Below are 19,272 nucleotides of genomic sequence, written 5' to 3' on the forward strand. Positions count from 1 at the left end.
GTTCAGAACTTTTCCATAAATGTGACATTTTGAAACCTTGTAAATGCTTAATTTTTATTATCAAAATCTCTTAATTTCCCATTGATTCTTCTGAATGAATTATATTACTCACATATTGAAATAATGTTGTAGTTGATAATAGAGTACTATGTACAACCAATGATGTTTTGCTGTTTTGGAACACATAAAATGACATTATACCAAACATTAAAACCCTTTGCAAACACCTATTAGTCACTTTTTGTGATTTTAAGTCTTTTGGTCTTGGGTTCTGTTTTTGATTACTTTTTGTGTTCTGGTTTGGTAAAATCGATGTGGATGTATTAGGAGAATGCAGTTCCAAATATCTTGTGTAAAAATGTGCATTCTCTTTCTTTTTCCATTTAATGTATACTTTAGAAACTTAACTTTGCTTTCTGACACTCTTAGGTTGCCATCTGTTAGTATTAAAGTGCCTAATTTTAGCAGTATTTAGAAGGACTTAGGACTTCACTCTTGTTTTTGTGATTAAATAAAATAATTTATTTGATAGTTCTTCATTTTCTTCTGTCCTAGTTTTCAGAATTTGGGGATTCGCTGTGTAAAGAAAAAAGAAGTGAAAGAAGCCATTATTTCACGAATTTCAGCAGAAATTAATCCTTTTAATGGTGAGTATATTTTACAAAGTTAATAGACGTAATGATAGATCTGACATTCAGCCATTGCTTTGCAAAATTCTTCTTAGAAATGTATGAGAATTAGAGTGGTTATGGTCTGATGAACCATATTATTTTTCTCCTGTTTACCATTTTCTGTGAACTCCAAAATTCAGAGAGAAAAAATTTAGAAAGTGAATATCATTATAGATTGAAACATACAACATATCTTTATGTTCTTAAAGAACATACACAGTTTTAATGGAGACAAAACCAAAACAGGAATTGATAGCAAATGATAAGAGATATCATAAGTAATAGTTAAATTATACAGACCAGACATATTTAAGTCTTTAGAAGAGGTAGATTAGTCGGGGCTGGATTAGTTTGATGAAGGGTTGCTGGTAGAGGAATGATTTGAAGTGACCCTTTAAGACCTGGTTGGATTTGTATAGATAGAGAGCAGAGAAGGAAAACACCGTGAACAAAAGCTTGGGCAGGAATGAGCCCTATATTTTACAGTGAAAACCTAATTCTATTGTGAATAGAGCAAGTGTGTTGGGGAGAATAGAAAATAAGTTTTGAGCAGGACTAGAACTTGAAAATCCAGAATATAAATTTAGACTTCATATAGTAGAAAGTAAGTAAAGACTATACGTTTTTGACCATGAAAATGGCATGATGAAAATAGTCTTTGGGCAAAAATCAGTCAGGGAACTATGCAGAATGGCTGGAATGAGGAGAAGTTGGAGACAAGAAGCTTGCTTGGAACCTCGTAATGAGTAATCTAGGAATGGGGGCCTTCCTAGGCCAGGATGATGGCAGTGTGAATGGAGGACACTCATCCTCTGCATCATCTTCTGCCTGCTTCCTTTCCTTGGCACCCTTCAAGTTCAGGAACTTACACACCTCATGCCTATTCTGCTGAAATGACCTCATGTCTAGTTTCTATTCTGAATTCTTTCATCAAGTTACTTTTCTGCTCATAAATGGTTTCCAGCTAGTGTGACTTTATTAGGTTGGCATTCAAGCTATGTACTTCTGCCTCTAATCTCCTCACCACCCCCAACCCATTAATTTGTCCCAAACCCTGTTTGCTATTATGCTTTTACTCAGGTTGTTTTCCTGCCTGGGATGTTGTCACTACTTATAAAAGCCTTGCTCAAGGTCTGCCTCTATGAAACTTTCCTAGACATACTATGATCTCTCCCTTCTCTGAATTTATAGCACTTACTATACAGCTCATTTGTCAAACAGTCATATGTAGCCTCTCTTTTAACGTTGAATTTTTATATTATTTAAATTTTCATGCATTTGTCTTATTTCATCTGGATTATAAGTGTTCTTAATTCTTTGTATCCATCATCATAGTGCTTATCAGAGTTTTGTGCATGTAATAGATGATAAATATATTTTTGATTGATCAATGGAGGAGAAAACTTAAATCAGAGACAATTCTAATGCTTTTAGCTTGGGAGCATGGAGAAGTTACTAGTGACAGAGACAAGAATTGGGATGGGAAGGGTTTTATGGGAAGGAAGGTGTTTAGTTCTAGATATCAATCATAGTGTAAAACTGGGATGAAACTTTCAGTTAAGGAGACCAAGGCCTAGAGAGGCCAACTGATTGCCTCAAAATTGCCTCAGATTCAGATTTGAAATTGTAATATAGTATAGAACTATCCTCATCTAGATCTAGATGCATCATTTGAGTGGTTTTTAAAAATGTATAATACATTTAGACAATTATTTTAGTCTAAATGAAAAGCTGAATTTTGGGGGAAATTTTATTTGACAGGCCATATTGCAAAGAAGTCACACTATCATGCTTACCTTTTTGCAGGTTGGTTTCATTCTCTATTCTGATGGGACTTTTATAGTAGTGGTAATGATTATCATGTGATTTTTTAAAAACTTAGAATAAGAGATTGAAATATTTATTTGAAATCTCAAAGTTCTAAAATTTTCAAAACCACAAACAAACCTTAAACTTAGTTTCTTTTTTTTAATTAAAATTTTTAAGCTCAGTTTCTTGCTGTACTTATTTCCCTTCTATTTTATTTCTCCCATAGGTAAGGTTTAAAAAAAAAAAAGGTTTTTGCATCACTTTCGATACAGTTGGCATTCATTAGTTCAAATTCTATCTTCAGGAAGCTTTATTTCAATAGCATTTGGTAAGAGAAGAAATGGATCTTCTTTTTGTATGTTCTTATATCTATCAAAGTAGCCTTATTGGAGTCATATAAGTGAGTATAATATTTGTAGTGGCCTGGAAATAAACAGGAATAGGTACATTTCTGTTTTCACTGTAGTCTCATGCTTTACAGATTGTCTTGTGTAGACTAAGGGTGCTTCTTTCTGTTAACCAACCTGCTGAGAGTCAAACCCTTTTGTGCAAAATCCAGAGCAAGATCTGTGTACAGTTCTGACAGGAAAAAAACAAGATTAATCAAATTTGTGCCTTCCTTACTATAATTAGAATCCACTGTCAGTGGATATGGAAATTTTTGAATATACACGATAATATTACTGTGTTATTGTTGAAGGTTGCTTTATCTTAATAATATAAAGTCAAAACTCAGACAGTATTTGTAAATATGTAATGATCAGATTCTGGTAACCATTCCAATGTTACTCTTTGTTAAGTTTTTAAAGGATTAACTTGAACTGCATGTAGGATAGGAATATATATCATTGACCTAACAGTCTTTGACATTCTGGAATTTGTATCTCCATTATATGTTTCAGTTTTCTGTTTTACATATGTACAAATCAGTGACTTTGCCCTAAGGGTATATAAGCTTATAATTCCATTTTTTGAGGTAAACCTTGGCATCTGACAGGGGAGGAGTCTAGTGAGGCAAGTGATCTGAATCCCAGATCCCTATTATCATAGAGTAGAGCCTTTTATTCTCTCCATTTAACCTGTACAAAAACAAACAAACAAACAAACAAACAAAAACACAAGGCTCCTGGTGTAATTCTGGGCAGCATTATACTTCCCCAGTAATGGGCTATAAAGGACAGTGCAGGATGGATGGTCTCCTAACCTTCTATATCGAAAAGAGAAAATAGAATGTTGACTATATGGTTTGGAATACAATATGCTTTTAATATTTGTTTCTGCTGACCAGCAATTTTGTCTTATGTTTTAAAACTAAAGACTTCCTTTGCATTCTAATGTTATGGTGGTGACCCTGGGTTTGTCTCATCCCATCAAGTTAGAAAGACTTTGAGTATGATCCTGGAAATGGATGAGATGCCTATCATCTTAGATCAGTCTAAGTTCAGAGAGGCAGGTCACAAGTTGGCTATAGGATAATTTTTTAGTCATAGCAGTTTATTAAGATCATCTGTCTACTAAAGGACAAAGGAGTTTGTGATATGATCTGCATTACTGAAAATACTATACCAGTTAAATCATGGATTCTTATGTATTGAAGAATGTGAACCTGGAAACCAAATATCCTTGGGATTAGGAGAGGTTGTTATGGAAATTTCTATGATTTGGTAAAAAAAATGCTTTTAATCAATCCTTAATTTTAATCAATTCAATTAATCAGATCAATTTTAAATTTTAGGCTATGATCAAGTAAATTAATGTTCTATATTGTTTTAGCAATTCATATAAAAAAATCAGAGCTCTAATTTTAGACAGTTTGGTACTGTAGACATTTCTATACAAATTAACATAGATATCAATCAACAGACTTTTATTAAATTATACCACTTCCTGGTCATTTCCCCACCTTGCTGTCTGATCCTATCCTCATCTTCCTTCCGCTATAACCTTTGACTCTGCTTCTAGGTCCTTTCCCTACTCCCCTTCACTGTCCTCCCATAGATGAATGCTTACTTTAACTTGCCTCCAAGTCACTTTGTGACAGTCTACACACCATGCCTTCTGCTCTTGGACCATCATACTCACCTCTCTCCCTTAAGACTCTATCCCTGGGGGGGTGGGGGGGGGTGGCTAGCTGGGTAGCTGGGTAGCTCAGTGGATTGAGAGCCAGGCCTAGAGACGGGAGGTCCTAGGTTCAAATCTGACCTCAGACACTTCCCAGCTCTATGATCCTGGGCAAGTCACTTGACCCCCATTGCCTACCCTTACCACTCTTCTGCCTTGGAGCCAATACACAGTATTGACTCCCAAGATGGAAGGTAAGGGTTTAAATTAAAAAAAAAAGAGAGACTCTATCCCTGGGTCTCTTCCCTTTCTTTCCCTTTCTTCCCCATTCCTAAGAGCTTAGTGTCATATATAGTCAGTAAGAAGAAATTGAATTATTTAACTTTTTTTCTTATAATGTTCAGAAAATATATCAATGTACTATACCCATCCTGTCCATTTTGTTTCACACTAATGAAATTTAGCATTCTGAGAATTTTTTTAAATCTTATACCTAAAGAGCTAGGGTATATTTTAATTGGTTTTTAATTTACATTTTCAATTTCAAAAAGAAGAATGACATAGTGATAAATTATAAAAAGTTAATTTCTTTCCTTCCCATAATCTATTACCATTTGTCTATGATACTTGTGAGTAAGGCATTTCTGTATTATATGGGTACTAAAGACATGTCTTAAACTTTTCATTTAAAAAAAGAGAACATAAATGTTTCATCATATTCTGTTGATCAAGTATGAAGTACAATGTAAAAATAGTTTAAGAGGAATTGGTTGGATGCACACTTCCTCTTTCGTGATAGTTTATAGATTTCTTTAATGCACTTATAAGGGCTAGTAACAAAATAGGTGAGAATTTTGGGTTAACCTGCTTTCAGTATAGATTATCTAAAGGCTGATTTTGTGTGGCAGCTACAACTTTTAAATTACTTGAATTAATGCAGATTTGTTGAATAAAGAATGTAAAAGTTTTGAAAGGCTGGAAATTATTAAAGAAGCTAAACCAAATTACTAATTCTATCCTCTGTTTTGTCTACTTAAGGAGTGGAGTAAGGTAGGGATTGGTGCCTGGCAGCTGCCTTGATTGGCTGTCTGTTGTTTGTAGAATACAGTATAAATTCCTTACCTTAATGCTGAAATGCCCTCCACAGTCTGACTAGCCTGCCATCCAGTATGGCCCAAGGGAAAAACTTTTGACTGCAAATCAAGAGGTTCAAATTCAGGTAATCCCTTCAACCTGGTTCCTTTTTTATGAGACAAGAGGTCCAATGGAAAGAGTTCTGGGTTAAACTGGCAACTATTTGTGTGGTTGGGCTCAGAGCTTCTGTGAGCCTCCATGTTCTCATCTGTAAGATGAAATATTTGGATATCATCATCATCACTGCTAACATCTATATAGATGATCCTTTGTTGCCAGGCACTGTGCTAAAGTAAGCACTTTACAATTAATATTTCCTTTGGGCCTCACAACAACCTTGGGAGGTAGGTGCTATTATTATTCACACTTTACAGATGAGGATGCTGAGGCAAGAGGAGGTTAAGTGACTCAACCAGGGTCAATCAGCCAGGAAGTGCTAGATTTGGACTCAGGATTTCCTGATTCCAGACCCTGCTGCTATTATATAGGACAGCTGAAGACTGTTAGTTGTGAAATTCTGTGATGTTTCCAACTTCATTTCACATTCCATTCCATGCAGCCTGTGGGTGTAGTCAATACCCAATTACTCGTTGTTTCCTCAATTCAACACAAAAGCTCAGACTTCCATGGATATGTGCCAGTTGTGGCCCATGTATTGAATGCTCTCCATTGTTGCAGCCTGTCAATGCTTCTTCTCTTCTTTGAAATCTTTTTTCAGGTTCTTCTTTCTGTGAAACTTTCCTACTAAGTGTTCTCAATCCTTTTTCTTAGAACATTTTATTACATTTCTCCTTTGCTTCAGTTACACTTCTCTATGGGCTTCTGTTTTCATTCCAGTAGACAGTAAATTTCTTGAGGGCAAAGATTGTTATTTTTCATCTTTTTATTCCCAGGGTCTAACATTGTGCCTTGTTTATGAAAAGTGCTTGGAATACTTCTTGCAAGGGAGATCTTTGGCAAAGCCTATCCACATAGCAGCTCTGGGAGACATTTGACAGGGGAGGAAACTGAAAGCTCAGAGAAATTCTGTCTTTTTTTAGGGCAACACAGCTAGGAGGCGGGAGAAACCAAATCTCAATGTACTATTACTATACTAATTTTTAACATTCTTTGTTATTATGCTTTTATAAACTTTAGATTAGTGTGTCACAAGTTATATATATATGCATACAGACATGAAGACACACATGTAGATCTACACATAGTAACAGTATACCTAACATTTCATATGTGATTTTTGTATGTGTGTTACATATACATAACACATAAACATTCCTCTGTGTTAAAACTTGTCTCTTTAATGTTATATAACCTACCTGTTTTACTATTTCTTCTTGGCAAGGATTTTTCTCCTCTTCTTTCATTACTATAGTTTCATGCTCAATCTTCAGTTTTCAAAATATATTAAAAGGACTGGTACATTGAATGATACACTGGAAAAATGACTAAGTTTGGAATCAGAGGAGCTGGTTAAAATCATAGCATTGATACTTAATGGCCATCATGACCATGAACAAGTCAAGGGAAACTCTCTAGTAATTCCTTTTTCTTATTTGTAAATTAAGGTGTGAGGCTCAACTCCTTTCTAGATGTAGATCAACGAATCTCTGATCTTTTAAATAATTCATATTTGGCTGTTGGGTTTGCACCAACAACATACAACTAACAGAAATAAATGACTGAAAATTATTCTCCAATAGAAAAATAGTCATTGGATATAAATAAAGTTCTCAAGGGAATTACATATGATTAATAGTAATATGAAAGAATCAATCAATAAACATTTATTAAATGCCTACTATGTGCCAGGTACTGTGCCAAGTGCTGAAGATACAGAAAGAGGTAAAATATGGTCCTTGCTTCCAAAGAGGGCAGCCAACTAATGGAAGGGACAACATGCAAACAAATATATACAGATGTTCCAAACTAAATACAGGAAAACAGGAGAAAATTAACAGATGAAAGGGACTGGAATCAGGAAGAGTTGAGGAAGGCTACCTGTAGAGGATGAGATTTTGGTTGGGACTAAAAAGAAGTGAGTCACTGGAGTGGAGGAAGGAGAGCATTCCAGGCATGGGAGACATTCAGGAAGAATGCCCAGAACCTAGAGATGCAGTGTTTTGTTTGTAGAAGAGCCAGGAGGCTGGTGTCACTGGATCAAATAGTACATGGTGGGAAAAGTAAGAAGGAGCAAGTTTCCAAAGGCCTTTAATGCCCAACAGAGCAAATAATCTTTTGTTTTGTGTTAGCTCCTAAAGGCAATAGGAAGCCACTGGAGTTTATTGACTAGGTGGCTGACATGATTTAGGGATATGACATTAGTGGCTGATGGAAGTGGGGTGATTGTCCATGTATGAGGTGATGAGTGGCAAGTGTCAGAGAGAAGGGGATGTTACATATCACTAATAAGAAGAGAAATGAAAATCAGAACAACTCGGTAGTTTTACCTCACACCCAGGAAACTGGAGAAGATGATAAAAGATTGGAATAGTTAGTGTTGCACAAATTGTGGGAGTTTATTGTTCAGTTGTTTAAGTCATGTCCAACACTTCATGATCACATTTGGAGTTTTCTTGGCAAAGATCCTGGAGTGGTTTGCCATTTCCTTTTCCAGTTCATTTTATAGATGAGAAACCAAGGCAAACAGGGTTAAGTGACTTGCCCAGGACAATACATCTAGTAAATATCTGAGGCTGTATTTGAATTCAGGTCTTCCTGACTCCAGGCCTGGCACTCTATCCACTGGGCCACCAAACTTCCCTGGGAAGACAGACACACTAATGCCTTGATGGTAGAGCTGTGAATTAGTAAGTTGTTCTGGGAAACAGTTTAGAATTATGCAAATAAAGGGGCTAAAATATCCATACCTTTTGACCCAGAGATTGTACTGCTGGTAGATATCTACTCCAAAGAGGTCACTGGCAATTTTTCTCACCTCCTAGTTAGGATAAACAACTATTGTTAAGCAACCTATAAAGTGAAAAGGCAGAAAAAGAGATAGAGGTTTTTGGCATCTAACTTTTTGTTCAGATTTTGGGATCAAATTTAAGATTATTTTAAGTCAATAAAGTGTGGGTGATTAATATTTATTGACTTTTGTAGAAAGATTGGCTATGTTTATATTGTCATAAGTTTATATCAAATTTATATTTTGGGTTATTTTACAAGAAAGCCCTATAGTTACCAAAATACTTATTGCTTCATTTTTGGGGGAAAAAGTAGATGCCCATCACCATGCTGTAAGAAATGAATTTAGATAATGAATACAAAGAAGCATGGAAAGACATGAAGTTAAAAAGAGGAAGTAAAAATAAGCAGGGCCAGGAAAACAATATACATTGTGATAGCAATGACATAAATAGAAAGGCCAATAACCACAAAACAATTGAAAATGAATACTGAGAAATTATAAAGAATAAGCTGGTCCCAAAGAAGAGATATGGGAAGACCCCTCTCTCCACTTTCCCCTGCATCTATTGCTTCTTTGCTGAGGTGATGGGATATTGCATAGAATGTTAGATTTTTGTATTGATCCATTTTGCTGAATTTTTTTACCCTCCTACCTATTTTTTTTGCTAGATGATGTAATATCAATAAAAATCTACCAGTTTACTCATGCCTGGGATTGTATAGTGCCCTTGATATTATTGGATAAGACTATTACCTTCTTTTCCACGAAATATAGCCTTTAGGTCATATTTAAAAATCACTTGCTTTCTGTGTTTGTACTAAATTATTCTCTGAAAGTCTCTAGTAGTTATTCTTCAATCAGCTATACCCATTCCCTTTTTGGCATAAGACTGAACTATATTGAATAGTCTCAGTCTTGAGCCTTATATTACCTTTAAGTTTTTTTGTGCATTGTGAATTTATTAGAATTAATCGAAAGCAATATCTCTAAGATTGTAAGTTATAGGGTAGATGCTGATCTGTTTTGGAAGAGGAAGTTTCCTCATGGGGAGTTTCCTAAAACTGTATAATCATAACCATAATTAGATGCCTATTATGTTTAAGGTACTCTGGCTAGGCAGTCAGCTAACAAGCATTTATTTAAATGGGTACCATGTACCAGGAATTGGAAATACAAAAACAGAAATGAAATAACTCCAACTCTCTTGGAGGGAGATCTATTAGGGAAACAATATATACCCCTATAAATATATATAAAACATATAAAAGGTAATTTTGCATTATGAGAGAGAGAAAACAATGTACAAGGAAATCCTATCCTTAGGAAGTATATTATTTAGTTGAGGAGATGATTATCATAATTTATAATTAACAGTACAGACTAGTATATGATAAATGGCACAGAAAATGATAGTCATAGAAATGCAGAAGGAGAAATCACATTGTATTGGAGAGGGGCCAAGAATGTCTTACAAAGTAGGGAATTTTGAACAGGACCTTTAAACATGAATAATATTTTAAAAGGTGGAGAGGAGAAGACAATTTTTCAAAAGCATCATAGGTAAGAATATGTATGTAGATAGAGACTAAGAAATTTGACTTGAATGGAAAGTTAAATGGCACCCTACCTTCCCTCATCAAACTCAAGGGGCACCCTCTTATCTCTAGAATCAAATAAAAACTCCTCCTGTTTGTCACTAGAGATTTTCACAATCTAGTCCCTGCCTCTTCCCAGTTTTTAAAAACCCTACTACTCCCATCTATAAACTCTACAATTCAGCCATCCCAGCCTGTTGGCTGTTTTTCACCCATGATGCTCCATCTCTCTTCTTTGTACCTTTGTCCTGACTGTCCCCCATTCTTGGAAAGTTCACTTTTCTCACTTCAGCTTCTTACAAGACTGGCTTCCATTTAAGCTCAAAAACTACTATGAGAATCCTTTTCTAGCTCTTCAAGTGCAGCTAGTACTTTCTCTTCTATAATTACCTCCAGGGTACCCTGTATGTCTCTTGTGTATACCTATTTATATACATTTTGTTTCCCCATAGAATGGAAGCACCTTGAAGACAGGAAATATATATTGTTTGTTTGTTTGTTTGTTTGTTTTATCCTAAGTGCCACAATGCCTATGTTATGCACAAGAGTTAACACTCAGTAAACCTCTAATAAAAGTTTGTTGATTGATTAGTAGAGTAGAGGGGCAGCTGGGTAGCTCAGTCGAGTGAGAGTCAGTCCTAGAGACAAGAGGTCCTAGGTTCAAACCCGGCCTCAGCCACTTCCCAGCTGTGTGACCCTGGGCAAGTCACTTGACCCCCATTGCCCACCCTTACCAATCTTCCACCTATGAGACAAATACACCGAAGTACAAGGGTTTAAAAAAAATATTGTAGAGTAGTGAGAAAACAACTTAAAAAGGGAGCTTGGAACCACATTGTGGAGGGCCATGGTAAAGAGTTTTGGTGTTATCACCTAGGCAAGGCTATTCAAGGTTTTGGAGCAGGGGAATGGTATGTTGAAAGTGATGTTTCATTAACTTTATGGTCCTAGGCTATGATATTCAGGGGTGCATTTGTTGCTAACTTGATATAGAAAGAAAAGGGGCTTCCATGTTTTGATCAAAGCCTAAAAATGTGAAAAGGGCATCAGAGCCAGAAAGGTATTATTAGTTTGAAGAGTTATCAGTTACTAAGTTTCATAGCATAATTTTTTGTGAAGAACAAAAAAAACCTCTTACATTTTCTCACTCTCTAATTAGGATGGAAAAATTAGTATGGTGGGCAGCTGGGTAGCTCAGTGGATTGAGAGCCAGGCCTAGAGACGGGAGGTCCTAGGTTCAAACCTGGCCTCAGCCACTTCCCAGCTGTGTGACCCTGGGCAAGTCACTTGACCCCCATTGCCTATCCTTACCACTCTTCTGCCTTGGAGCTAATACACAGTATTGGCTCCAAGACAGAAGGTAAGGGTTTAAAAAACAAACAAACTAGTATTAAACTGCCTCCAAAGTGAAAAGGCAGAAAAAAGGATAGAGGTCTCTTTTTGCTCAGATTTTGGGATCAATAAGACTGTTACAAGTCAAAAAGGTATAGATGATTAATATTTATTTGCTTTTGTGGAAAGATTGGCTATGTTTATATTATGTTTAAAATTGTTATCAGATATGCCATTATTTTGCATATATAAGATACATTTACACAGTTGTCTATCTTATGCCAAGTCAATCTATTCATATTGTTCAGTGTCTCATTCAAAAGTTATTTGAAATAATTTATATTTTCTGCATGTCGTTACATATTAAAATATCATTAACATATTTTAATGAGTAGGCATTCTCATCACCCACATGTTGATGGGGCATAAGTACAAGTACTATGATGCAGGTTGTTTTGACTTTTAGTTGTTCAGTTGTGTGAACTGGTGAAGCATGCTTCAGGTGCTTTCTAAATCTGATGAAGAAGTGGGTAAGGTTGATTTAAGAATAAGAAGCATTATAGTAATGTTGCATAGAAATTTGTACTGCTATTATGCTGAATTTTCAATGAAAACCTTAATCTAAAACAATCAGAGTTACTTTAATAAGGCAAACTGTAACATACACAATTAGGAAATCTCCTTTTAGTGGTATATGCAGGGATTTATATACACACACATATACTTTCAATTTAAGTACTCTTTGGGACAATGAATTTTAAAAAGCAATGTGAGAACTTACTCTTTTCAGACTAAAAAAACGTACAAGTCAGAATTTTAGTAATTTATATGATAATGGACATGCCGTAAGGGCAAAAAAAGGACAGAAATATTTCTGATAGGAACAGTTTCTTCAAAATATAAATTTAAAAAATTTAGGTCATTATCAAGGTTTTTCTATTTTCATAAGGTACAAAAATGTTAGCCTAAATTTTTTTGACTCTAGGAATTTTTTTTTAGTCTAAATTTTTATTTATGCATAAAGTTTCATTTTAAATCCTGATGATTTTTCCTTACATGTGTAAACTAAGTTTTCTTTAACCATCTGTACACTACCTCTCAAAACACATGCTCTTAGTTCCTGTGTGTTCTTTGTTATCTTGGGCCAGTCACTTAATCTCTGTTTGCCTCAGTTTCCTCAGTTGTAAGATGGAGACCATCTTACACCTACACCCTCCAGGGTTGTTGTGAGAATCAAATAAGATGATATTTGTAAAGCACTTAGCACAGTGTCAGGCACATAGAAGGTGCCATGTAAGTTTTTTCCTTTTGTATGCTGCTATTTCTTAATTCTCTGCATACAATATAATTTTTTACCCATAGGATCATAGATTTAGAGCTAGAAAGTAATGCAGAGGGGACAGTCTAAACTCCTTTATTTTAAAGATGAGGAAGTTGAGGCCTGGATATGTTAAGTGATTTGCCCAAGGTCACATATTGTCATGGGGCAGGATTTGAACTCATTCCTTCTGATTCCAAATTCAGTCGAAGCTGCCATATTACCTCTCTAGTTCATTTTAAAACTCATATTACTAATACATTAAAGTGAATCACTTTATCAGTTCTTTATGTGACTTGCCCAAGGTCATCACTGGATTAGCAAGTAGCAAAATTAAGATTTTGACCCAGGTCCCCTGATTCTAAATCTAGCATTCTTTTCATTGCACTATATTGCAGTAATGTCATAGTCTGCAGTGTATTGCATAGATCCATTTGCTCAGCATCATTTATATTACTGATGCCTTTTCTCTTCTATTATTCTTCCTAGTCAGGAAAGGGTCAGTCTATTTTCCCACTTTTTAAAAATGTCTAGCTACAGCATCCATGATTGGAAATACTTAAATGATGAATGATTATTAAAATTAAAATTGTGCTATTTGTTTTTTAAAAAACACATTTGTGTAGCCTCTTTCAGAGTTAGGTGGAATTATGGGAGGAAAGAATTTATGCTTTTACAAAATCTTTATGTTTATTCTAAATCTCCTTAAAATAATTTTGTTATATAGTTCCAGAACAACAGCTACTCAACATTGAAGACTGTGATCTCAATGTAGTAAGACTCTGTTTTCAAGTTTTTCTTCTTGACGAACATGGCAATTTAACATCAGCTCTTCCTCCTGTCGTCTCCAACCCCATTTATGATAATCGTAAGTATGAATTCTCTACCTAGAGTTTATGGCCTTAGCTTGTTTTCTTAAAAGTTTATTTTGGAATTGCAGTGACATTTTAATAATTTTAATTAGTGCTGGATGAATATATGTGTTACACCAAATTAGATTTTATTAGTGGGTAGGAATAGAAATCAATTATTTTTACCCTTATCTTTTGTTTCATCAGCTGAAAATGAGAGCATTGTTTGGTGTTACTGAGAACTCTGAGGATGTTCTGGGAGCTGTCTTAATGATTTCTACCTATGGCATCTCAAACAGATAGCAATCTATTGTGGTTTTGAAGTTCTTTAAGAATAAGTTCCTAGGGAGCAGCTGGGTAGCTCAGTGGATTGAGAGTCAGGCCTATAGACGGAAGGTCCTAGGTTCAAACCCGGCCTCAGACACTTCCCAGTTGTGTGACCCTGGGCAAGTCACTTGACCCCCATTGCCCACCCTTACCACTCTTCCACCAAGGAGCCAATACATAGAAGTTAAGGGTTTAAAAAAAAAAGAATAAGTTCCTATAATCTTCATTGATTATCAGTCACAATATTTAGTGATCTTTTCTATTGAAGGCATCAGTGCTTGCTGACTTATATGCCTATTTCCTCTGCTTTATAAGAATATAAACATAAAATAACATAGAATTACAAAGGAAACACATTACATTGAAATGTACTTATCAAAATATTAAAACAAAAAATAGTTAAATTCATGGACCCCAGGTTAAGAGCCCTTATTTTAACTTAACCTTGTATCATGTAAATTCATGGTCCTTCAACCTATAGTAGACACATTCTAGTTTGTCAGTGTCTTTCTTAGAATAAAGATGTATATAAAAGAGTGTATCCTACCAACAATGACATGTAGGAAATGGTATTAAAGGTTTATTTAATCCAGGAAATAAAGAATTGGAAAAGGAAGTAGGCAGATCTTATGAAGGAGTTGAAGAGTAACAAACAGATGGATGGCCCTAGTTCTCTATTGGTATTCATGAAATGTTAATAGACTTAGAAAGTGATGTATACCCTTTTGGATTGATCCTCTGTAAAGCATTTACGAGTAGAGAGATCAAACACACAGGATGAGAAGTTGTAGATGAGTTGTAATTTTTGTGGTTGAGGAAGTAACCATTTTTATAAGATCATAGATCATTGAAATATTAATTATCTTCTAATAAAGTAGAGATTTAATTCAATTTAACAAACATTTATTAAACACCTGCTACTAGTTAGTTTGCTTTGAATACAATGAAAAAACAGCATGGCCCTTGCCTTAAATTTTACAGTTTACTAGAGGAGATAGAATAAGTGCAGAATTACATTTGATGATAAGAATAAATTTAATGGGGTAAAGGAAAGATCTAAAGTGCTCTAGGAAAATTTGATGGGTAAAGTGCTCTAGGAAAATAAAAGTCGGTTTATGGAAAGAAAAGAGGATAATAAATAGCTTATTTAGCTAGACTATAGTGAGAATATGGCTAGAAAATTTAATTGGAGCCACATTGCAAAGGGATTTAAATCTAGGGTGATGATATATTTTATTCTAGATATAAAAGAGGTCCAGAAGAATGACATAAAATCATGGTCAGATATATGTGCATTAGAAAAATTATTTTGGCAAATGTGTGAAGGATAGGTTGGAGAAGGGAGAAATCGGAAGCAAAGTGGTGGCTTTGCATGGGGGAGAACAGGCAGATCCAAGAGAGATTGTGAATGTAGAACTGACAGAACTTGGAAACTGCTTGGCTCTATGGAATGATGGAAAGGAAAAAAACAGAATTCAAGTCTGGAAATTGTGTGATGAGAAATATTATGATTTCTTCAACAGACTTAGGGAAATTAGAAGGAGAAGAGGTGGGTAAAAGATGATATGATCATTCATGGACTTTTTGGGTTTGGGTTGCCAGCCAAATATCCAGGTAGAGATGTGCCCTGCAATTGTAGGTGCTTCATTGGTGTTCAGTGACAAAGATGAGGGAGACTACATTTAGGAGTTATTTGTCTAGAGGTGATCATTGAATTTATAGGTCTAGAAGAGCACAATCACCTAGCAAAGGACACTGACCACAGAGAATGTGAGACATAGGAAGATGAAGAGAAAGTGGTTTGATAGACATTGCAAGATAAGCTTTCAGAAAGGAGAGAAACATCAGATGCTGCAGAAATGTAAATGAAGCTGAAGACTAAGGAAAAAGCTTTGGCAGTAAAGTCATTGTTGAATTTGGTGCCTGCAATTTCAGTAGAGTAGTTGGAGAGAGTCCTTTTAGTTGATTGCATGGTATTGAGGAGAGTGTAAGATGCAGGGAAAGGCTCTTTTTCATATGGAAGGACCGAGCTTCAGAAAATGAACTGTAGAAGGGAAAGAGGATAAGAGGGGGAAAGAGATATGGAGGGGTTAATGTTGGCAAAGAGAAGGGACATCCTGTCGGCTGAGACTTGGGCCTATGCTCAAGAACCATATTGAGATACAGAAAGTGAGTTCACAACAGGTGGCTGCCGAAGTCTCTTTCAACTTTGCTGTGAGGAGCCTTTTCTAATTCCCTTTAATTTTAGTAGTGCCTTCCTACCCAGATTTTACCTTGAACTTACTTTGTTTCTAGTTTCTAGTTTGCATGTTGTCTTCCCCATTAGAATGTGAGTTTCTTGAGGGCAGGAACTATTTTGTTTTGTTTGTATGCCTAGTGTTTAACATAGTTCTGCCTGGCACATAGGAGGTCCTTAATAAATACTTCTTGATTTGCATTGAATGGCATGCAAGAGAATGAATCAAAAAGCATTTATTAAAGGCCTACATCTTGCTAAGTGTTGGGATGCACATTTGACCTCAAGGGGTTTACATTTGAATAGAGATAGACACATACATGTAGGAACAGTGGCTGGGGAAAGGGACACTTTGGTCCAAAATGTTGTTATAAGGTTGGTCAGAGTTGGTTTTAATAGGGTTCTAGAATTGGGGAAATGGTAGAGGAGAGAGGGTATGCATGTGGTAGGAAGGCTGCCAGCAGAGGTAAGGAGAACAGGAAGTAAGGTCTAAAGTGAAGTGAGGTTGGATTCTCTCTGAAACAATGAGCCAGGTGAAAGAGTAGCCAAAAAGGATAGTAGACCATCAGGGCAGAATTTGAGGAAAAGGAAAGCTTAAATAAGCTCAAATAGAAAGGAGATTATTTCCTTAGAGAAAGAAGGTATGGGGACTTGAGGACAAAGTTTAGAGGAGATACTGTGAGGAATGCGACAGAAAGTTAGATTAAGCCCCTACTATATGCCAGGCGGTGTACTAAGTTCCTTACAATTATCTTATTTGATTCTTATAACAACCTTGGGAGGTAGGTGCTGTTATTCTCCCCATTTTACAGTTGAAAAAACTGAGGTAGAGGTTAAGTGACTTGCCCAGGGTCAAACAGCTGCTGATAAGTGTCTGAGAGTCCAGAAATGAATTCAGGTCTTCCTTACTTCAGGCTGTACTACTTAGCTCTCTCTGGAATCTAATTCTAAGTCTTAAAAAGATTCTAAAGCAAGCTAAAAAGATTTGCTATGTAGCGGTAAGTGCCTCGCTGAAGTTAGATGGCATAAATATGCAGTGGGCTCAGTTAACATAGTTTTGTGATTTCCTCCAGCATTGATGATTGGGAATAGGAGAAAAGATCAATGGTTGGGTGATCCAGGTTTGGAATTGGGATAGTAACAATAGAAGGACCTGGGGGAAGGGTTTCAAGAGTGGCACCATATTAAAATGGCTAGCTCCAGGGCGAAGACTCTGAAGGAAGGACAGTGATGGTAGTAGAAGAGAATGGGGCAGGATCTAGAGATCAGCAGTCCTGCCATGCACAGAGCCAGGCCCAGGGGGAGAGGCAGGAAAAGTGCAAGGACAGGAGACTGGAACCAGAGAAAACCTTGGGGATTTATGAACGCAGAGGTAAAACGGATGGAGTTACTGATGATGTTACAAGGCTAACGTCCTGGGACTTAAGGAAGTCAGAAGATGTTAGAAAAATTGTCATTATGAATACTGAAGTCACCAGGGAAGTCAGGAGATGATTCATTCATTCCACAAGCATTTATTAAGTATCTAAAGGCTAGAAACTGCTAAGATTTGGTGATAAAAAAACAAAAATGAAAGAGCCATTACATTCTTTGGGGGAGGGGGAAGACAACAAGTATATAGAAAAATTAAGGCAAAACACATTCAGAGCAGAGACAGAAATTTCCAGTAGGGATAATACTGGCATCTGGAAGGATAAGGCTTCCTATAGTAGCTGGCAGATGAGTAGGAATTCAGTTGTAGAATGGAGCTAAGAGGAGGGGTACCCTATTCAAAAGCAATGGAATTTTTTGTTTGGAGAAGAGCAAGTAGGATATTTGGGCTGGACTACAGAACGTGTAAAAGAAGACAAATATGAAATACACAAGGTAAAATAGGTTGTAACCAACTAATGAAAGGCTTTAAAAAAATAAAAGGAAGGGCTTGTATTTTGGTTTTGGTAGATGAAAGTGAGTTGAAGGTCGAATATATGTGATTATTGGACTGCAAAATTACTGTATGTTGGGGTCATGTGAGCACTATGAGAATGATAGTACTTCATGGTCATGGTAGCATGTTTAAGTCATTTATAGATGTCTTGAGGATAAATCAGGCCTGTCACTCAGACTTCTCTGTCACTCTCATTCTTGGCCACATGCCCTTGGAAGGTCTCTTGCTCAGACCCATAATCATTTTAGTATTTTCCCTTAGATCCTCTCAAGACATGGAAAAGTGGATTTGCTTGTTAATCTAAATTAAGTAAATATTGTCAATTAGTTCAGAAGTAATAATGTTTTGGTTTCAACTGTCTTTTTTATATTTGTAACATATATATATATATATATTATATTGGAAAGAAGCCATCTGTTTTTGTATTATTTTAATGTTTCCGATCACACTGTGCTATGCTAAATTATGCTACTAAGGAAGTAAAAAGCAATTTAGTAGGTCAGTGATGATAAAAGTACAGAGGTTTGCTTTTAAAAAGATAGAATTTGTATAACTGCAATACATTGAGAGATTGCCCATAATTTCTTAGGACAAATTGATTGGGTTAAAACTTAGTTTGTAAGCACTGAATAAAAATAAAACAACAATCCATGTTCAGGTTTTATATAATTTTCTCTATGGCATATAAGAAATTTTCTAAATAGTTTATTATGAATTTAACTTGAAATTATCTTATCTTTATTAAATATACATTTGAATTGATGTCATTGCTTCCTAAGCAAGAGAAACATGTACGTATTGTGGGGGAAGTTCAGCTTTATTTTATCTTAGTCTGGGTTTTTATGTGGGTGACTTAGGGTATTTAGAGTCTTCCTCCATTACACTTTATCTATGACATAAATAAATATGTTATCTGCTTTCAACCACAAGTTCAGTTGTGTTACTGATTTTGAGTTTTAGTCAGCCAAAGCCACCCTTTCATATTTTTGATTCAAGTTATTCCTCAAAGGTAGACTAAGCAAAGATCCTCTTGTAAAAGAATATATGTTTCAGTAGGTTTTTTCCTTTCATTTTAAAATTGGATATGAGATAAACTGTAT

General features: G+C 35.7%; 1 protein-coding gene across 1 annotated transcript in view; it reads left to right on the forward strand.

Annotated features, from left to right (window-relative positions):
- The window catches only part of REL (REL proto-oncogene, NF-kB subunit), a 58,232-nt gene that overhangs the window by 20,882 nt on the left and 18,078 nt on the right, over positions 1–19,272 (forward strand). Inside the window, exons 4-5 of the mRNA XM_044659478.1 lie at positions 556–647; positions 13,559–13,699. Coding sequence (XP_044515413.1) covers positions 556–647; positions 13,559–13,699 — 233 coding nt within the window. The remainder of the gene's footprint in view (positions 1–555; positions 648–13,558; positions 13,700–19,272) is intronic.

Source organism: Gracilinanus agilis, chromosome 2, assembly GCF_016433145.1.
Source record: "Gracilinanus agilis isolate LMUSP501 chromosome 2, AgileGrace, whole genome shotgun sequence".
In the NCBI taxonomy this organism is placed as follows: domain Eukaryota; kingdom Metazoa; phylum Chordata; class Mammalia; order Didelphimorphia; family Didelphidae; genus Gracilinanus; species Gracilinanus agilis.